Source organism: Mus caroli, unplaced genomic scaffold (genome assembly GCF_978045245.1).
Source record: "Mus caroli unplaced genomic scaffold, Mus_caroli_1 scaffold_4, whole genome shotgun sequence".
Lineage (NCBI taxonomy): Eukaryota > Metazoa > Chordata > Mammalia > Rodentia > Muridae > Mus > Mus caroli.
Window position 1 is genome coordinate 113,765,607 of NW_028227259.1, and position 20,473 is coordinate 113,786,079.

At 40.5% G+C, this 20,473-nt stretch overlaps 1 protein-coding gene and 1 pseudogene across 2 annotated transcripts in view; both read right to left on the reverse strand.

Annotated features, from left to right (window-relative positions):
• Positions 1-1,740: 1,740 nt before the first annotated feature.
• The window catches only part of LOC110288794 (uncharacterized), a 33,053-nt gene continuing 14,320 nt past the window's right edge, over positions 1,741-20,473 (reverse strand). Inside the window, 2 exon segments of the mRNA XM_085837003.1 lie at positions 1,741-2,110; positions 2,113-2,766. Of these exon segments, the coding sequence (XP_085693129.1) occupies positions 2,073-2,110; positions 2,113-2,766 (692 nt within the window). The 3' untranslated portion in view covers positions 1,741-2,072.
• Positions 4,994-20,132, reverse strand: LOC110289089 (zinc finger protein 431-like; annotated as a pseudogene). The gene is made up of 3 exons (XR_015046970.1): positions 19,993-20,132; positions 6,502-6,677; positions 4,994-6,312 (listed from the first exon to the last, which is right to left on the reverse strand). The product of XR_015046970.1 is annotated as a zinc finger protein 431-like (transcript).

Genomic DNA, 20,473 nt, shown 5'->3' on the forward strand with positions numbered 1-20,473 from the left:
CTACAGAAAGTACCCAAGGAGCTAACAGATTCTGCAACCCTATAGGAGAAACAACAACATGAAATAACCAGTACACCCCAGAGCTGTGTCTATAGCTGCATATGTAGCAGACAATGGCCTAGTCGGCCATCATTGGGAGGAGAGGCCCCTTGGTCTTGCAAACTTTATATGCCCCAGTAAAGTGGAATGCCAGGGCCAAGAAGTGAGAGTGGGTGGGTAGGGTAGCAGGGTGGGGGGAGGGTATAGTGAAATTTCGGGATAGCATTTGAAATGTAAATAAAGAAAATATCTAAGAAAAAAAAAGAAAAGTTAGTTTCATTGTATAATGTGCTTTCTGGTAGTTATATGGTCAATAAATAATACTGAGCAGCCAAAACAATGTAGTGAAGTTAAACTACCCTCAAGCATGTAGAATTGTGTAGTAACAGCACAGAACCCAGACACATCCTACTTACACTGTAAATCAGTTTAGATGTTTTACATATTCAATACAATGTTGACTCTAAGAAAACACACTGAATTGTTAGGAAATCATGATCTCTGCATGCACAGTAAAGACCAGAATTCATTACCTGCTAGCACATCAGGCAACATTACCAAGGAGAAACAATGCAAGAACTCAGAGACCAATCATAGTTCAGGCTTTGCATGATGTAGAAGAACCCAGGCGGGAAACCTTTTAGGAAAACTCACAAGACTTTTCTTTCCCTTTTTAATCACTAAAAAGCCAAAGGAATTCTGGTCATTATGTGTTTGTTCTTCCTATGAACCTTACAAATTGTGAAGAAGCTTGGGATTAAACATTTCAAAACCTAATAGTCACATAACAGTGATCTTTCTCGAATTGCTTCAATGCATCAGCAACACATCCCATGGAACATTTTGGAACTTTCTCTTAGACCTTATAACACAATGGGGTGGTCCTCTTCAGAGAAGGATCATTTAATCTGTTAGAGCATCTACTGGACTCCTTGTATGGCTTAAGAGGCCTTCACGGTGCTTCAATCTCTAGTCCATCTTGGTCACCTCTTATTGTCTCAAGTGAAACAAGCTGCTTTATAATTAATGCCTAAGCTTACTCCATATCCCTACAGTAGTGGGATTGCCAGAGCTAACAGAAGTAGAGGCATGATTGTACTTTCTGAGTTTACTCATCAATATTGTCATCACCTTAGCAATTTCCCAAAGATTAGACAGTTATTTTCTAGCTCAGGGTTCAACATCCATGAAAAACCTAGGCATGACACACACAACTATAATCTTAACCTTCAAGAGGTAGACGTAGGAGGACTTTTAATTCAAGACAACTCTCGACTACATGTGAGATTCTATCTTAATATATACTGTCCTCATGGGGGCCGGGAAATGGAAAGGGAAAGGAGATATAGAAGAATATACATGTGGAAAATGGAAGGAGAGGGGAAGGAAAAAAGAGACTATTTAAAACATGTTATTTCTGTTATCAAACATGCAGAGAAATATCTGCTTGTCAGTTTCTCTCCAATCTGTTATCTTTTATGCTATATATGTATATTGGTTTTTCAAAACAAGGTTTCTCTATGTAGCCCTGGCTGTCCTGGAAATCATTCTGTAGAGCAGGCTGACCTTGAACTAAAAAATCCACCTGCCTCTGCCTCCCAAGTGCTGAGATTAAAGGCATGTGCCACCACTGCCTGGCTATGCAGTTCGTCTTAATTTGGGTTTTATTGATGTGAAAAAAGACACCAAGACCAAGGCAACTCTTATAAAGGACATTTAATTGGGGGTAGTGTACAGATTCAAAGGTTCAGTCTATTATCATCAAGGCAAAAAGAACAGCAGTGTCCAAGCAGACATGGTGCTGGAAGAAAGGAGAATTCAACAACTTGATCAGAAGGCAGCCAGAAGACTCTTCTGCCCTGGGTGGAGCTTAAGCATAAGATCTCAGAATCCAAGCCCACAGTGACGGACTTTCTCAAATGCCACATCTATTCCAGAAAGGCCATACTCACTAATACAGCCACTTGTCACAGGCCAAGTATATTTAAACCACCACACCTTTCAATATCACTGTAAAGGCTTTACCACATTGTCTACATTAATAAGTTTTCTCTCCAGTATGAATTCTTTCATGTTTTCCAAGTTGACCACGAGAAGCAAAAGATTTACTACATTGCTTACATTTATAGGGTTTCTCTCCAGTATGTATTCTTTTATGTACTTGGTAATAATTTTGATATGCAAAGGCTTTACCACATTGCTTACATTCATAGGGTTTCTCTCCAGTATGTATTCTTTTATGTATTTGGTAATAACGTTGATGTGCAAAGGCTTTGCCACATTGCTTACATTCATAGGGTTTCTCTCCAGTATGTATTCTTTTATGTACTTGGTAATAATTTTGACATACAAAGGCTTTGCCACATTGCTTACATTCATAGGGCTTCTCTCCAGTATGTGCTCTTTTATGTACTTGGAACCTTCTATGATGTGCAAAGCCTTTACCACACTGATCACACTTGTAAGGTTTCTCTTCAGTATGTGTTGTTATTTTATGCACTTTGAGATTGCCGTGTTGTGCAAAGGCTTTGCCACACTGATCACATTTGTAAGGTTTCTCTCCAGTATGAATTCTTTCGTGTATTCGAAGTTGACCATGAAAAGCAAAGGTTTTACTACATTGATTACATTCATAGGGTTTCTCTCTAGTATGTGTTCTTTCATGTATTCGAAGATGACCATGAGAAGCAAAGGTTTTACTACATTGATTACATTCATAGGGTTTCTCTTCAGTATGAATTCTTTCATGTATTCGAAGTTGATGATAAGAAGCAAAGGATTTACTACATTGATTACATTCATAGGGTTTGTGTTCAGTATGCATTCTTTTATGCATTCGAAGATTACCAGGGTATGCAAAGGCTTTAGAACATTGATCACATTTGTAACATTTCCCTCGAGTATGAATTCTTTCATGTTTTCGAAGTTGACCATGAGAAGCAAAGGATTTACTACATTGCTTACATTCATAGGCTTTCTCTCCACTATGTGTTCTTTCATGTATTTGGAGAGTATGGGGTCCTGCATAGGCTTTACCACATTGACTGCATTTGTAGCGTTTCTCTCCAGTGTGTGTTATTTTCTGCATTCGGAAACTACTGTGATGAACAAAGGCTTCACCACACTGAATGCCTTCATAGGGATTCTCTCCAGTAAGACTTCTGTCATTCCTGCAAAGGTAATTGGCACATGTGAAAACGTTGTCACATTCACTGTACTGGCTATTTTTGTGTCAACTTGACACAGCTGGAGTTATCACAGAGAAAGGAGCTTCAGTTGAGGAAATGCCTCCATGAGATCCAACTGTAAGGCATTTTCTCAATTAGTGATCAAGGGGGAAAGGCCCCTTGTGGGTGGGACCATCCCTGGGCTGGTAGTCTTGGGTTCTATAAGAGAGTAGGCTGAGCAAGCCAGGGGAGGCAAGCCAGTAAAGAACATCCCTCCATGGCCTCTGTATCAGCTCCTGCTCCCTGACCTGTCTGAGTTCCAGTCCTGACTTCCTTTGGTGATGAACAGCAGCATGGAAGTGTAAGCTGAATAAACCCTTTCCTCCCCAACTTGCTTCTTGGTCATGATGTTTGTGCAGGAATAGAAACCCTAACTAAGACAAATTGGTACCAGCAGAGTGGGGTATTCCTGTGACAACCTGACCATGTTTTGGGGAGGACTGTGGAAGGACTTTGGAACTTTGGGCTTGAAGATCCATTCGTTGTTAAGGGCTCTGTCAGATGTTGTGTAGGAGCTTGGAAGATAATGCTGAGAACAGTGCAGAAGATGGAGGCCTGGTTTGTGAAATTTCAGAGGGAAAATTAAAGACTCTCTTCAGGGCCATTGCTGTTTTTATTGTGAAGATTTTGTAGTTCTGGTTAGCTGGGGCTGAAGAATCAGCTGTGATTAACAAGATACTAGAACTACTAAAGCAAAAACTTTGCATTACTGGGACTATTGATGCTGGTTAGCTGGAGCTAAGAAATTAGCGGTGATTAAGAAGAGACCAGCATCGTTGAGGTGACATCTTGTGGGAAGTGTTTTCTGAAAGCACAAAGAGGCTGTGATCCAGAGATAGGGAAGGTTGTACTCCTTCTGCAGTGGGACTTGGTAATGTGTAAGGGTCACCCAGGTGGTACTGGTTTTGAAGGCATGAAGGGGTCATGCAGAGGAGCTGAGGCTCGGCACTGTGAGAGGCCATGGAAGGCCATTGGTGAAGGTGCAGCCCCAGTTGTAATTGAAGGCCCAGGACTGAAGGGTTCACGCAGTGATTTGGAGATGCCAGTACCATGAGATGACCACCAAGAGCAGCAGCAGCAGTGGAGTACAGGCATCTGGAGCCCAGAGGACGACGTGTGTGCTACAAAGGGCATGGCTGGAGAAGTGACCCAAGCCCTTGGAGGAGCCCAGAAGATCGTGAGTTGGATCCCAGACGTTGGACGGTTGGAGATTGATTTTTGCTTTGATTGTGACTGTGCCCTGATATTTTCCCTCTTGAAGGAAGAAACTGTTTTAGTGGAGCCCACAGTTAAGAGACTTTTAACTGTAAAAAGACTTTGGATTTTAAAAGAGATGGATATTTTAAAGAGATTGAAAATTTAAGAATATGTAAAGACTGTGGGACTTTTAAAGTTATTTAGATCTTGGGGATGAATAAGAATGTAAGGGTTGAGGCTTACTAGTGATGTGTTTGTGTGTCAAGTTGACAAGGGGTCAATTGTACTGGCTATTTTTGTGTCAACTTGACACAGCTGGAGTTATCACAGAGAAAGGAGCTTCAGTTGAGGAAATGCCTCCATGAGATCCAACTGTAAGGCATTTTCTCAATTAGTGATCAAGGGGGAAAGGCCCCTTGTGGGTGGGACCATCCCTGGGCTGGTAGTCTTGGGTTCTATAAGAGAGTAGGCTGAGCAAGCCAGGGGAGGCAAGCCAGTAAAGAACATCCCTCCATGGCCTCTGTATCAGCTCCTGCTCCCTGACCTGTCTGAGTTCCAGTCCTGACTTCCTTTGGTGATGAACAGCAGCATGGAAGTGTAAGCTGAATAAACCCTTTCCTCCCCAACTTGCTTCTTGGTCATGATGTTTGTGCAGGAATAGAAACCCTAACTAAGACATTCACTATAACAATGAATATTTTTTATCTGTAGGAATTAATTTTACACTTTGGTCTAATTGGAAAGAAGAATCACATCTTAAGATTTTTATCACTTTGTTTACATTCATGGGTTCCCCTTCATTATGCTTCGTTTTGCATGCCTGTAATGGTACGAGTGTTATTGCATGGCTTACATTTGTAGAATCCTTCTTCTCTATAATATTTTTCACAAATTTGAAGAGAAATGGAAGAACTCAGACCTTTACCACACTGAGTACATTCATAAACTCTCTATATTGAGAAACACACTACATTTTCACACTACATTAAAAAGAGTAAACCAGGACAAACAGAAAAGAATTTCTACAATCCTAGTACTCATACGGATTTTCTGCAGTGTGAGTTTGGGGATATATTCCCACTGAAATTGGAAAACAAACGTATTGTAAACTTGTATCACACTGAGAAAGGTTGCTCAAGTGTGGACTACTACATACATTTCAATTGTTCTGTGAGAGAGAGAGTTACATTGCTTACTTCAATATCCCTATGCTCACACGGCTTGTATCCATTGTGACCCAGGATATACGTATTAAAAAAGGAATAACAAATGAAAGATTTCGACATTACATTCATAAAGTTTGGTTGTTTGTCCATCATAGTCAGATGGTATAAGCATTAAGTTTTCTCCTCAACAACATTCCTGACTCTCATAAACTGCCCCACTCACTTAAACTTAGCAATGTTACTATAGGAGTAATCAGCTTTCCTATGAAACATTTGCTTATTACAAACATGCACTCATCACCTAATATATATCTTGGCAGTATGTGAATGGTATGAGACTAGATGGGCATTTCCACAGAGTAGCTGGAATGTGGCTATGATTCAAATGGTAATATCTGTTGAGGCATTGTTTGCTTGTCTTCTCTTTCAGAAAAATGCCTTGAAAACACAAATCAGACACCTGACATTGAGGTATGGAGATTTGTGAGAATTTAAACAACACACTTAAAGAACTACTTTCTTTTTTTTTTTTTTTAAACACTGTTGCTTGTCTTTAAAAGTTCCAGGACACATTAACTTTTCTTTAGAGGCATATCCATACCAACGTGAACATGAAAATTACCTTCCATGTCTTCTGGAACTTTGACAATGTTCTTCAATATTATGCTCTTCCCAATTGTAGCCTAAAAGATAGTACCAGAAAATGTATGATATATTATTGGAAATTAGGCAAATTTAAGTTACTATCTTTAGTAAATCTGATTTATTCACCTCACTCTTCCTCATTCTCAAGTGAAATTACAGAAAAGCATCAACAACAAGGAAACAGTTGTTCCCTCATTTTTAAAAAGTGAAAGAAAATTGAGTCTTACCTACAGCAATGAGGTTTGTGTAGTTCTCCAACATCACATCTTTGTAGAGACTCTTCTGTGAAGGATTCAGCAAAGACCATTCTTCTTGAGTGAAGTTCACATACACATCATCATAGGTCAATGCATCCTAAAACATTCCATACATGTGTACAACAGAAACCATGACACTGACATCACTGTAAATGTATGTTTCAATGACAATATGTTTGTATGATTCTGGTGCTTCCACTCTTATTTCATGACCAAGAAGGTCTAATGCAATTACCAAGTCATCTTAGAAGGAACCTGAGTAATAAGGTTCAATTTTATCATTTCTTTGCTTTTAGAATAGGATTTAGCCTTACTAGAGAAATGCTAATTAACAGAGAGAGAGAGAGAGAGAGAGAGAGAGAGAGAAGCAGTACTGAGCATACATCAGAGAAATCTGGCAACCTGAGCATATTAGTTCACGTCTTTAATCGCAGCACTCAGGAGACAGAAGCAAGTATATCTCTGATCTACCCAGGACAGCCAGAGGTACATATTAAGACCCTGTCTCACCTGTAAGAATCAATCAAACAAACAAGAAAGATAGAAAGGACTCAGATGTTTTTACTGGAGTTCCTACAAAGAATTACACATTCACTCCAGTTCTCTATTCACCTTCCAGCCTCCTGACGTGTCCCAGTTTAATCTGTAACAGTAACAAGATCTTACTAACTAAAAAGGGATGCATCTTTAAACAGATACAAATAGACAGATGAAAATATTGGCAATGTCAATATTGATGCTACATGGGACAGGAGATGGCTCAACAGTGAAGAGCTCTTCTTAGTCTTGCAAATAATTGGGCTCAAATGCCAGTACCTTCAAGGGGGCTTCACAACTATCAATTACTTCAAGATCGGGAATTCCGAACCCATATTCTCACTACTATGGGTACCAGGATACATGATGTGCATATTCATGCATAGACTCAAATATTCATATTCACTTAAAAAATCAAAACAAACACAACAGGTAGGAAGAATGCTATGAACCTGCAATCCAATGACTCAGAAAGCTCAGGCAGTAAAGCTCAGGTAGTATCAATGTCATGAATACACGCCATCCTGAGAAACAAAATATTCTCTCTGCCAAATTTCAAAATTCAAAACGTGCATGAAGATCAACACAACAGCACATGCATGACATGTACCAAAACCTACATTGCAAGCCCATCAGTCAATGATATAAAAACAAACAAACAAAGAAAAAGCTAGGCATGTTGGCCCACATTTAATCCCAGAACTCTGGAGCCAGAGTCAGGTGGACTTTTAAATTTGAGGCCACATGTGCAATACACTTACACTTTCAGGACAGCCGGGGCTACACAGAGTAATGATGTCCTCAAAGACAAAAACAACAAATTTAAAATTATAAAAACACTGGGCTTATAAAATAACTTAGCACTGAATTACAACTGCTTCAACTGCATCTTATGTAATTTAGGGGATAAAGTCTATAATGGTGAAGGCAGGACAACAAAAGAAGCAAGCTGACTAATCACATCCAACCACAACACAGTTCACACACACACACACACACACAGAGGAAATGGGTTGAATCTATAGACACTCAAATTTCATCCCCAATAAGCAATCTAGAAAGGTTCTTCCTACCAAAGCTTCAACAAAACTGAGTTGGTCAAAGCCAAGCTGAATGTATGACAAGCTGCAAACTGACAATTTGGAAGACTAGGCCTAAGTTTGTTTCCCAGAACTAGAAAAGTCCAAACAAGTCAGTTCCAGGAAAACCACCCTCATAGAACACCAATCAGGAGCTTCCAGGAGCTGCCTCTGCCACCAGGCCTGAGCCAAATCTGAACCAAGATTACTTAGTATTGGTTCTGGAAAGTCTCCCAAATTCCCCAGAACCTAAACCAATCCCAAAGACACCCATACCCCTGTAAATTGAGTCAACCAATCAGAATTAAGTTCACCTACTGCTCCCTAGAACTCCCCTAACTGGCTTTAAATTGAGCTTGCAAAGCTCATGTCTGTATCCATCCCAGTGAATGGTAGACCCCTGTACGATAGAATTCTGCAGAATAAAACACTTTTGCATACTATTTGAGTTGGGGGCTTCCTTCAGTGATTTTTGGACCCTAACATTATAAGCTCTCCCAAAGAAAGCTATAAAGGAAAAACAAGTGTTCAAAGACATCACCCTATCTGGGAGCTTTTTGACTCAAATCAACTACATTCTGGTCACGGTCATTCATGATGAAAATGCACTGAGTTTAACTTCAATGATCCTAATAGTCTGCAGGAGTCCATACATTCTTCAAATGTCCAAAGTCTATTACGACTCTTTTTTTAAAATCAAGATTTATTTATTACATTTATATGAGTACACTGTATCTGTCCTCAGACACACCAGAGGAGTGCATCAGATCCCATTACAGATGGTTGTAAGCCACCATGTAGTTGCTGAGAATTGAACTCAGGACCAATGGAAGAACAATCAGACAGTGCTCTTAACCACTGAGCCATCTCTTCATACCCTCTTCTGATACTCTTGATTGCTATATCTTGTAAAATCATAAAGTAAGCCCGTTGTGGTGGGACACGCCTTTAATCCCAGCATTAGGGAGGCAGAGGCAGGTGGATTTCTGAGTTCGAGACCAGCCTGGTCTACAAAGTGAGTTCCAGGACAGCCAGGGCTATATAGAGAAACCCTGTCTTGAAAAAACCAAAAAATAAAATAAAATAAATTAAGATAAGGCAAAAACCATGGACGAACATTGTTTCTTGCCTTGCCCTCTGGCTTGGTCACTGTCTCATGCTCAGCTAGCTCTCTTATGTAGCCCAGGCCCACTTGCTTAGGGATCCTGCCACCCTCAGTGGAAGACCCTTCCCACATCACTGATCATAATCTCTTACTAACATAGCATCAATTTATTTTAATGAGGGCATGAGCTCAAGTGAGGCTCCCTCAGATGCCTGTAGGCTCCAAAATGTTGACAACTTAAGCTAATTGGAACACACAGACAATAATATATCAGAAAGTTTCAAAAACCCTAATCTAATTTGTTAACCATATCAATCACTTAAGTAGCAAAACCCCAAAAATAGCTGATTGCAGCGACTGGAAGCCAGAGTTGCCAAGCCTTCAGAATCAAGAAGAGGAAATTAAAACTGTTTCACAAACTATCAAAAACTCAAGAAACTCATAGTAAATTTTTAATAGACAACAGTAAGTGAAGGTCTATCATTTCCCAGAGAAACAACAATATAATTAGATATTAATGAAAATAAATCACACAACATAAAGAGTACCACAAATAAAAAGAGACAGAAAGACTGACAGACATATAAGTCTTTTAAAAATGAAGTACAAGACTATAAAGAAAAAATTAAGAAATTACAAGCCAATACTCATCCTGTATATTCTGTTTCTCCTCTTTGCCAATAATAGAAAATAGATTAAAAGTGGCAAAAACTTGGTCAATTGGATATAGAGGCAGCCAAAGGAATGGGAAAAGATTTTTTTTTTAACCAAATCCACATCTTACAAAGGCCTAATATACAAAATATATAACAACCTCAAGAAACTAGGCTTTCCAAAGCAAAAAATTCCATTTATAATGGGGTATAGATCTAAACAGAGAATTCTCAACAGACAAGTCTCAAAAAGATGAGAAATACTTAATGAAATCATCACCATCTTAGTCATGAGGGGAATGCAAATCAAAACTACTTTGAGTATCTATCTGTACAAGTCAGAATGGTTAAGATCAATAATACAAGTGGCAGGGCATGCTGACAAGGATGTGGAGAAAGGGGACCAAAACACAACTCCTTGTGGGATACAAACTAATACTGTCACTAGAGAAATCACTATTTCCTTAGAATCGTAGTTCCTCACAACAGTGAGAATCCCTCTACCCAAAACCCAGCTACACTGTTCTTGGGAATCTATCCAAATGGTGCTCCACTGTAGCACAAGAACATTTGCTCAACTATGTTCCTAGCATATTTATTCATACTAGCCAGAAACTGGAAACATCCTAGAGGTACCTCAAATGCAGAATGAATAAACAAAAGATGTGGTATGTTTATACAATAGAGTATCACTCAGATATTTTTAAAAAAATGACATAGTAAAGTTACAGCCAAATGAATGCAACAACAACAACAAAATACACACACACACACACAAAAACAAAAAAAAACCCCACCCTAAGTGAAGTAACCCACACCCAGAATGACACACATGGCATGCATTCACTTATAAGTGGATATTACCTACTGGGTAAATAATAATCAAGCCGTACTCCACAAACCCAGAAAGGCTAGGTAGAGATGGGCTATACGGGGAAGCACAGATCTCCTACTAAAGGGGAAATAGAGTAGTTTCTGTGAGTAGACTGGGGTTTGATGGGAAGAGGAGTGGGAGGGATCAGTTAGGGGAATGCAGGGGTAAAGTACAATGCAGGAAGAAACAGCTGGAATTAGGGGGCATTCGGTGTTTAGAGTAAAAACCAAGTACGATAGAAACGTCCTGGATGCTATATGGTGATCCTAATGAAGACTCGGAGTAATGGAGAATATGGAGTCTGAACTGACCATCCTTGTAGCAAGCCAGGGCTTCAACGTTGGAAATGAGTTACATTTGGTTGGACTGTTGGCCAAGGTGGTTTTGGAGATCCTTAAACAATCCATGCTGATGCTAGCACAAAACTTTGCTCTCAGATAACTGACAGCAGGGCCCCATCAGGACAAATTCCACACATTTCACTGAATGCAGAAATCAAGCTGGTGCAGGCTTGGAACATTAACCTCCATGTTCTAGTCTCTTTGAGGAGAGAAGGCTAGAGAAAGAGAAACCTGGACCACTATCCCTTACACACACACACACAAACACACACACACATACATCCCTACAATTGGTCCTTCCTACAATTTGTGCTGTGGCATGATGGTAAGAAACATGTTTGAGTGGCCAACCAATGTTTGGTTTAACCTGATACCCTTGACATGAGAGGGAACCCATGACTAACACTGACTGGATTTCTAGGAACCTTACAGAGACTTAAATGGCAAGCATAGAGACAGCATGGGTCTTTGTCAGGTCCTCTGTTGACATGTTATGGTTGTTAGCTTGGTGTTTTTGTGGAATTCCTAACAGTGGAAACAGGTGTAACTCAGATTCTTTTCTTTGAGCTTGAGTCTTACTCCTATCAGGTTGCGGCTATGCACACTCCAGTGAAGCCTGCTTGGCAGGCTGAGAGGCCTGGAAGAACTCACGAGGCAAAGAGTTTCACAGAAATTCAACCTCCTGGAACCTTGGCATTCTCATAACCCATATACTCATACCCTATGCCCCTGTTAGTCGGGTGTATGGATCCACGTGCTCTCTTTCAGTATTATTTTATAAGTGCCTTTAAATATTGAATTCTGACATAGCTAAGCCTTCACCAGTGTTCCAACATCCTAGAAAATCCTTGAAGCCTACAAACTTGGAATTCAGTAGGAATTCAGTGAGAAGGTTATCTATTCAGTAACATTCAAATTTACTTCTAGTAGAGACACATTACAAAGAAAGGAGCTGGAGCTGGGAATAGCTCAGGGCTGGTCTGTAGAGTGTTTACTTAAGACAATAGCCAGTCTTACCCAGACAAAGGAATTCACAAAGGCCTAGCAAATAGGTGAGTTTACCATGAAAGAGTTAGGGATTCCCCCAGAGACAGGTTTCTTCACTAGGCCCAAGAAAACAGCAGAAATCAGGCTTTTACTAAGAACCCCTGGTGGTGGGCTTAACAATAGACTAGCATTACACCTAGCTCCCATCTTAGTGGCAGTGGCCTGGTCCCCACCTTCTTTTGATGTATACATTCCTTATGTTTTGTGTCACTGTAACTCAGCAGATGTATCTCACCTGGTTTCTCGTTATTCTTCGGTATAAAAAGTTAAATGCTCGACTTGACAAATTACATTCAGATTCTACACAACCTCTCGTGTTGATCTGTCTCTCATTGCCGACTCCTTGTCCACCTGTAACCATAGACCCGTTCTATACAGACAAGGGACCAAGAGGGTCTGTGGCAGCTTGCCTTCTGCAATATGAAGGTTTTCACCTTTTTCTAACAAATTTTGTCCTGTTAGGCTGTCCTCTTGTGGAGGTCTGCTCCATTTTGAAGAGAAAATGGGGCAAGGGGGTGTTGGACCTTGGGGAGAGGAGGATAGGTGAATTGTGGGGGCAGTAGCTGGGTGGAGTGTAGGGAAGGAAAAACAGTGCTCAGGATTTATTGTATGAGAGAGAACGTATCTTCAATTAAAAAATTAATTCAATATTGCTTAAATGAAAATGCAAACGAGGGAAGCAATAATGGACAAAAAAAAAAGCAAAATAGTGAAGACAGAACAGTATGATTGTGACAGATACAGTTTTCGTTCTGTTTTTATAGACGGTGACCCTCACACAGGAGTGTAAACATGCCATCTTGGAGGCTCAATTCCTCCTGATCATTTAGACCTAGTCCTGAAAGCTTCTAACCTCTGTACAATCTTATCTAGGTCTAGAATGTTTTGAGTATCTGAAACTTAACTGCTGAATAAAATCACCCTTTATTTTTCTTTCTGAACTTTGGCTGGCTGTTCAATTCAGCTGTTCTGACTCTAACTCCTCTTCATGGTAACCGATTCAAATGGGTATCTTTTACTTCTGACTGAATTGCTGTGCTTGGCATCAAATGAACTCCAGCAATCTGTTCTCATCTTCTGGCACATTCTCATTCTCTAGCTAATTCTTACTTCACCTGTGACAAGTTTGTTTTCTCTTTAGCCTGACTCTGTAAAACTCTCCAGGTAAAACTGCCTCAGCCTCTCACCATCTGAGAGGGTGCTGCTTCCTCTTATGTTGCCTCTCTTCTCTCTTCTCTTGAGAGTTGAGCACATCCTATTCTGTCAGATCTTTCTGTGATTCATCACTTTTTCAGCCACTCAATTAGACATTGCTTTCAAACATGAGTACTTCCTTCTGAAAGTAACTTTATCTTCAGCCTTTGGGAGCAAATGTGTATACTAAGGGCTGAGCCACCCCACAATTAGAAACAGTTTCCCACACCCCATACCAAATTGGATACTCTGTGGTTTCACAGTGTGAACAAATGCACGGCAAAACAGGAGTTCATGATAAGCTTTTCTTGGGCCCAGTCTACATCTATGAAGTCAGAAGTTTTCCTCTCAATAATGTGAAATATATATCATGTAGGAAACAAAAGCAGTCATTTTCTTGTATTAGCTTCACTAGTTTAGAATGTGGAATTACAATGCTTCTCATTTCATCCCAAACAAATACTCTTGGTTATTTTCAAGAAAACTAATGTTTAAATAAGTATTCAATAAAAATAAACATGTGATGTTGTACAAAATTGCTACAATAATGATATTATGCATTAAAAATAAACCAATGTATAAAAATGTTAAGTGTTTAAACACATTCTCCAAAGCAAAAATGAAAGTGTTACTATCTAAGATAAGTGACAATGCAGAGAAAACAAAGAGATGATTCAGTTATTTAAGATAACTGTGTGTTCATTTGTGTGTTCAATTGTAATATATCATCAGTATTTAAATTCAAACAAAACAGTCAGTCTGTTTCTTAAACTCATTTTTACTTTATCATGGAGCATGACTCATAGACAGAAAGCTTTCATACCATCCAAATACAGCCACTCTCTGCATTTTTACAGTATACTATAATACCACATTTGCTTCCCATCTATAACAACTCTTACTATAGAAAACTTGCGAGTTCATTTCTCTTCTCTACATAATGATCTAAATAAACATTAGAAAAACTCTTTGAATGTGATTTCTTCACCTAGATTCTGTGCTTTCTGCCCTTCTGTAGGAATTTGGCAGGAATTGGAAATTAAGCTAGGACATGGAAGTAGGCTCAGAAAATAATATTTACATTTGGGCTAATACAAAGCTCAAGCAAGGCAAACTCAGCCAAGGAATGTGTGGCATTCCTTTTCTCTTGGTCATCCTACTAAGCCCCTAAAAACAACCATCCCTGAACTTTGTTTACTGTCTTCTCAGTTCCTTGACCTAGAACTGACCTTATTACTGGTATGGACTTAAATGGTATAAGAGCAGGCTTAAGAAAAATAGACCCGGGCTGGTGAGATGGCTCAGCGGGTAAGAGCACCCGACTGCTCTTCCGAAGGTCCAGAGTTCAAATCCCAGCAACCACATGGTGGCTCACAACCATCCGTAACAAGATCTGGGGCCCTCTTCTGGAGTGTCTGAAGAGAGCTACAGTGTACTTACTTATAATAAATAAATAAATCTTTAAAAAAAAAAAAAAAAAAAAAAAGAAAAATAGACCCACTTCAGCCTCAGCAATGCCTGGAGTAATGTTATAGTGTTGTCTAATGGTCTTCTTCTTTTCAATCCTTGCTCTCCCTTGAGATCCTGTTGACTTGACTGAGCTGAATGGTCACCCTTCATTTTCCATTCCTACATGCAAGGTAGACAAGATGGTTCAAGTTCTCATATCCATAAGAGAACACTAAAGATTAAAATTATATGGAAAAAGAAATGCATTGACAATGCTTAAGCTGTAATTACATGCCGTTTTTAAGACCAATATAGCACTGACTGTGAGAGTCTTTACAAGTACCTAGTCCTTTAACCATTACTATTGTCTTCATTCCTTTAGCACAACTTCTCCTTGAGGCAGCCAGTTTGTCCTCAACAAATGAGCACTGAAGTAATTCTCATATTTAGGCTACCATGAATACAACTGCAATGAACATGAGAATTCTGATTCTTCATAAAACTAATTTCAAGTGCATGGAAACTATACTGAGAAAACTGCTGGGATCCATGGCAACTCTGTCATTTTTATAAGAACTAGGTACAATGGGGTTGCTTGAGTGTAGGTAGTATTTCCAAATGTATCAAAATACATATATTAAATGTGTAAAATACCTAATAAAAAAAAATTTAAAAAATGTGTATAGTTTTATATCAACTATAACAAAATGTGGCCTAAACTAATTTTAGTTAATATCTATGGAAAATTCCAACCTGCTGCTATCAGAATTTATTCCTAAAACACAATCATGTGCCACATTCATATTCAGTGTTCAATACAGGACAATGTCGTATTACACTCTCTTTGTTTTCTTAATTAAGTTATACTTAGTGAGATATCATTTATGTGACTCTAATAATGTATTCTGATGTACTGTGTGTCACTAAAGTCTATGCTAAAGTCCTCTTTCTATAGCCTTATACATTATTTCACATCAGTTTCAATTTCACACACTTACAACTGTAAACAACACCATTATAGTGATGTTTAAAAATTGGGGGCGGGGGGGTTGGGTAGGTTTAATTTGCAGCATAAATTCTAAACAATCTAAAAAAAAACTCCTAACAGGAAAGCTGATTCCAAAGCTACCTGCCATGTGAAACTGATCTCAGAATTGTCACTAGGATGATGAAGAAATAGTACACATTTTGGCACAATGTAAATTCCATCCCTACTTATCACAGAGCTCCAACAATCAAAAGCTTTACAACATTTGTGAAAAAATAATGAAATGCACAGAAAAAAAAGCCAAGAAATTAAGCCCCAAATTATACTCAAGTTTCAATTAAAAGACCTAAGGAAACTCAGCCAGGAAACATGTGAACATGACTAATATTACCATTGATTGCATGTGTATACAAATGGAATGAACACAGACTTCCCAACTCCACAAAAATAACTGAAAGTGACCCCTAACTGTTATATTTCTGACCCTCCAGCCACTACTGACCTCACTTCCAATCAGAGGCTCTAGAGCTCTCTCTGTATGGAGGTGATCAGAAAGCTGGGCTATGGTTCTGCAGCACCTAATACCCACTAGAGATCTCACACAATGAGCCCACACACAAACCAAGGTTGAAGAATAATTTAATGTCTGCTTCCTGCCACATGGATTATAGCACATGATGTAGTATCTGCCCTACCCACCTGCACACCACCATGCACACTTAAGAATCCTCTGCATCTCAGAAACTCCTTGGCGACCCTGGAACTGAATTTCCCTGAATCACTCCATTCATTGTGACTGGTGATGGTGGAGAGGAACAAGGATTTTAATCAAATATGGCCGAAGGAGGATCCCCTTAACCTCATCTCTACCACTTTCTAAACTGTTTGTAAAATTTATCACACAAAACTGAATTTGCAATAAAATGTTCAGAGCTTCTACAAACCAGATTTTCAGTTTTGAAATTTATCTTCTGCACACCAAAAGCACTCCATGTGTGTGCACAGCGGGCAGTTAGATTATAAGCAACACAGCTTCCTATGGCCACAGCTGCAGAACCTCCTCCTCCCCAGGGAATCCACACAAAGGCCAAGGCCTTTTGCCCAGGTCACCACAAGTACCAAAAGAAACACAGTCTGGTTCACAGTCCATCACAGTCCAATCAGATTGTTTAGCCAACCTATTCTTCCTGGTGACTGCCACAATCACAATGGCATGGCTTCTGGTCTCCTCAAAGCTCTCTGATGAACTGCATCAGAAGAGAATTATGGAAAGAACTTGCAAGCTACTACTCCTGATTGCTAGGCTGCCCAGAGGACAATAGCAGCTCTCCTACTGGAGAAGAAGAGATTAAATGACTCAGACAGCACAGACCTTCCCAGCCTCCCCTTCCAGCCCACCCTAGGGGCAGACAGAGCCCAAGCATTGAAAATGTGTATTTTATTAGAATCTTCTACTCTCCCAGGTGTGGAGAGTTCTTGGTACTGCTTCTAGGAAAAATGGCAAGAATATTTGACACTGGGTTAGGTCAAGGAAGTAAGCTCAAAAAAATTACAGCTGAGGAATGTGTTCCTCATATCCTGTCATACCTTGATCATCTTGATAAGACCCTGAATACCTCGACCAGGAGAACTTTGTTTACACCCTTTTTCTTACATTTCTACTTTGTTTATGCCTTAGAACTGACCCTACTCTTTGTTTGTACCCAGGCAGTCAAGGTAGATCAGGGTCTGTTGGGAGATTTCCCTGTCTGATTGAGGCATGGAATGATAAGAGAAGGTATACCTGAGGCTCAAGGGAGTTGCTTCTGGAAAAGAGCAGATAGTCTGTGTATATTTCAGGAAATTGTTTCAGTTACCTTGTGGCTTTGCTTTCCAAGGCTCTGTGGGGTATAAAAAGACTATGAAAAATAAACTCAAGGCTGGTGGTTGCTACTGGCTGCTGCTGCAGCAGTATTAACCAGCAGTTCTCCCAAATCTAATTCTTGGCTTTGCATCTTCCTTCTACCTTTCCTATTTTTAATCCTTGCTCCCCAATCAGAGACTGTTTGACTCATGCTGGGGGGTCCAGTACAAGGACAGAAACTAGACTCAAGGATCTCTTTCTCCTCCATCTCTGTTTCTCTCCTGTCTGGTGTTAGGGGGTGAAAGATTTGGGGGGGGGGGTCAGGGAAGGGGTTTAAGGGAGGGGAAAAGAAGAAACCATAAAGTAGCAAAGACCAGCTACACTGATTAAGGCTAAAAGAGGAGCCAGACTAGGATGGATTTTGCATTCCACATATGCTGCCACCTTTAAGTCTCTTTTAGGTTCAGGTTCCAGGTTAAGTTTTGAACAACTTAAATACAGACTGGAGACTACAAGTCTAGCCACTAAGACACATGGGAAATTTACACAGCAAGCATATTCCAGGATCATTTCTTAAGGACACCAGTGCGCTACCACAGCAGGTTACTAACAGTGTCCTAAGTGGAAGGTTCCAGATGATGAAAAACATCGGAAAAGGAAAAGGTAGAGAATATGAAAGCTGGGGTGGGAGGTCTTACAAAAGCTATGGCTTATGCTAAGTCGGCTTCTTAAGAATACCATCTTGTACACGATTGACATGAGGGAAAAGGAAGGAGATGGGAGACACCTCTGAAGTCAGCAGGAAGATGAAGAAAGTAGGAAGTCCGCAGAAACATCAGACAATGGGACACACTCAGGAGAGGGCTAATCAAACACTGCTGCAGGAGGGGAAATCAGTGTAAATCAAAAACATTTCTGACCAAACTTCTAGTGGCCTTGGAACTGATAACCGCAGCCCCATATGGTGGGAAGTTGTGCTCTCAGAATCTGATTCAACCCCTCCCAAAGGCCCTGGCCCAGACCAGTACCAGCTCTCCCAAGCACGTTACTGAATTTAGAGAAGGAGCTCTGCAAATACACCCAAGAAGAGTAGATGGCAGGAAAGAGTCAAACTCGGGGCTGAAATCAAACTAATAGAAACAAAAAGAACTATATACAGAATCAACAAAACCAGGACCTGTTTCTTTGAGAAAATCAACAAGATAAACCAGACTCACCAGAGGGCACAGAGACAGTATCCTAAGTAATAAAATCAGAAATGAAAAGGAGGATATAACAGTGAAAAATATCTTAAAATAATTATTCTCTTTTAAAAATATTAACAATTGAAAATATTAAAATCATGTTCTACAAAACAAAAAACGAAGTAAAGGAGCCCTGTTTTCTCTCTATACCCAGGGTCTCAGGGAAAGCTCCCAAGGACTAGGCCCAGGCTGTGACTGGCTCTGCCAAGCATGTTCCTGGGTTTCAGAAGGAGCTGTGTCCTGCTCCAGACATGGTGACCTCAGGTAAAGTGCAGCTGGATCAGGCATGCACTCAATGCACTGGTTGTGGGTTGTTTTGTTTTTTTTAAGTTTTCAAATGGTTGTCACTAGATGTCATCAAGCCAGTGTGGCAAAACTATGCTTTTCTCAAGAAGAAAACTGAACCTTATGGCACAAGAGGCCTTGCTGTTGGTTGTGATCCTGTAATGCCCCATTGAGCAGCTGGTTAGAGGCCTGCTCTTCGATAAGGAGATGGGCCTAGTGGCAGATTATAAATCAAGTTTGTTTCCTTTGTTATGATTTCTGGACAATGCTGGTGAACAAGCATGTGTATCCTAGCATCCTAATCTCTAACTGCCCTGGTTGGCATAGTACTTATCTGTGAGGTGTGAGGCAGTCCTCCCTCAGCTAAATTGTACTTGGTGTGCCTTACTATTTCCTAAGCTTTACTAAACCCTTTACATCATCAATTCTACTCTTTAACATCACAGCTTGACACTGATTTGCTACCCAGGACATGAGATATCTTTTACAACCTCCACAAAATTAACTCCAAATGGATTGTCCACCTTAATCTCAAGTGCTAAGAACAGAACTGGTACAAAGTCCTGGACTCTCCGAGTTTGGGATCACGCCAAAGATCTTTCTACACACAGGCCAAATGCTCTGCACACATGCAGCCCCCACAGTGAAGTTATTCAGACGCTACAGCTGGGTCCCACAGGTGGCTAAGACTTCAGGGGACCTCACAGGTGGCCGCGGATTCCCACGCAGCACCCCCCCCCCCCCCGGGAAAGACCCACCACAGCAGCTCGCGCCGCTCAGACCCCGGTTTCTCCCCATTGTTTTCAGTGACCCTGTACTCACCATGTCCCAACTTCGGAGCATGCAGAGCACCCTCCACAGCATTCAGCCTCAGGAGAGAAGAGCACAGACAGGGGAACGATCTAGTCTGCTCTGCAACTAAGGGAAACAGAAGCCACTGCACCCGGAAAAACCCGCCTTCCTTTTGATTTGCAGGTTGGCCGAGAGACTCTGATTGGCCCATAAGTCTTGAGTGACTGGAGCTCCTCCCTTAGGGTTAGGGTGTGCTGAAGGTACACAGTGTAGAGGTTCTCAGCCCAACAAACTGCAAGTCCAGACCTGCAGGGATTTCCAATTCTGTAGTATTTTGTCGGTCCTCCAATAGGCTACCCATCTGTCTCCCCGCGCAGCCCCAGGGAGGCCCCACCACTCCCCTGCCACTGCTCCGCCCCTTGCTCCTCCCCTAGGTGGGCAGTGACCTTGTGATCACCAAGGCCTGACATCAGCCAGAGCTTCCCTTACTCACTAGCTTGTTTGCCTTCTT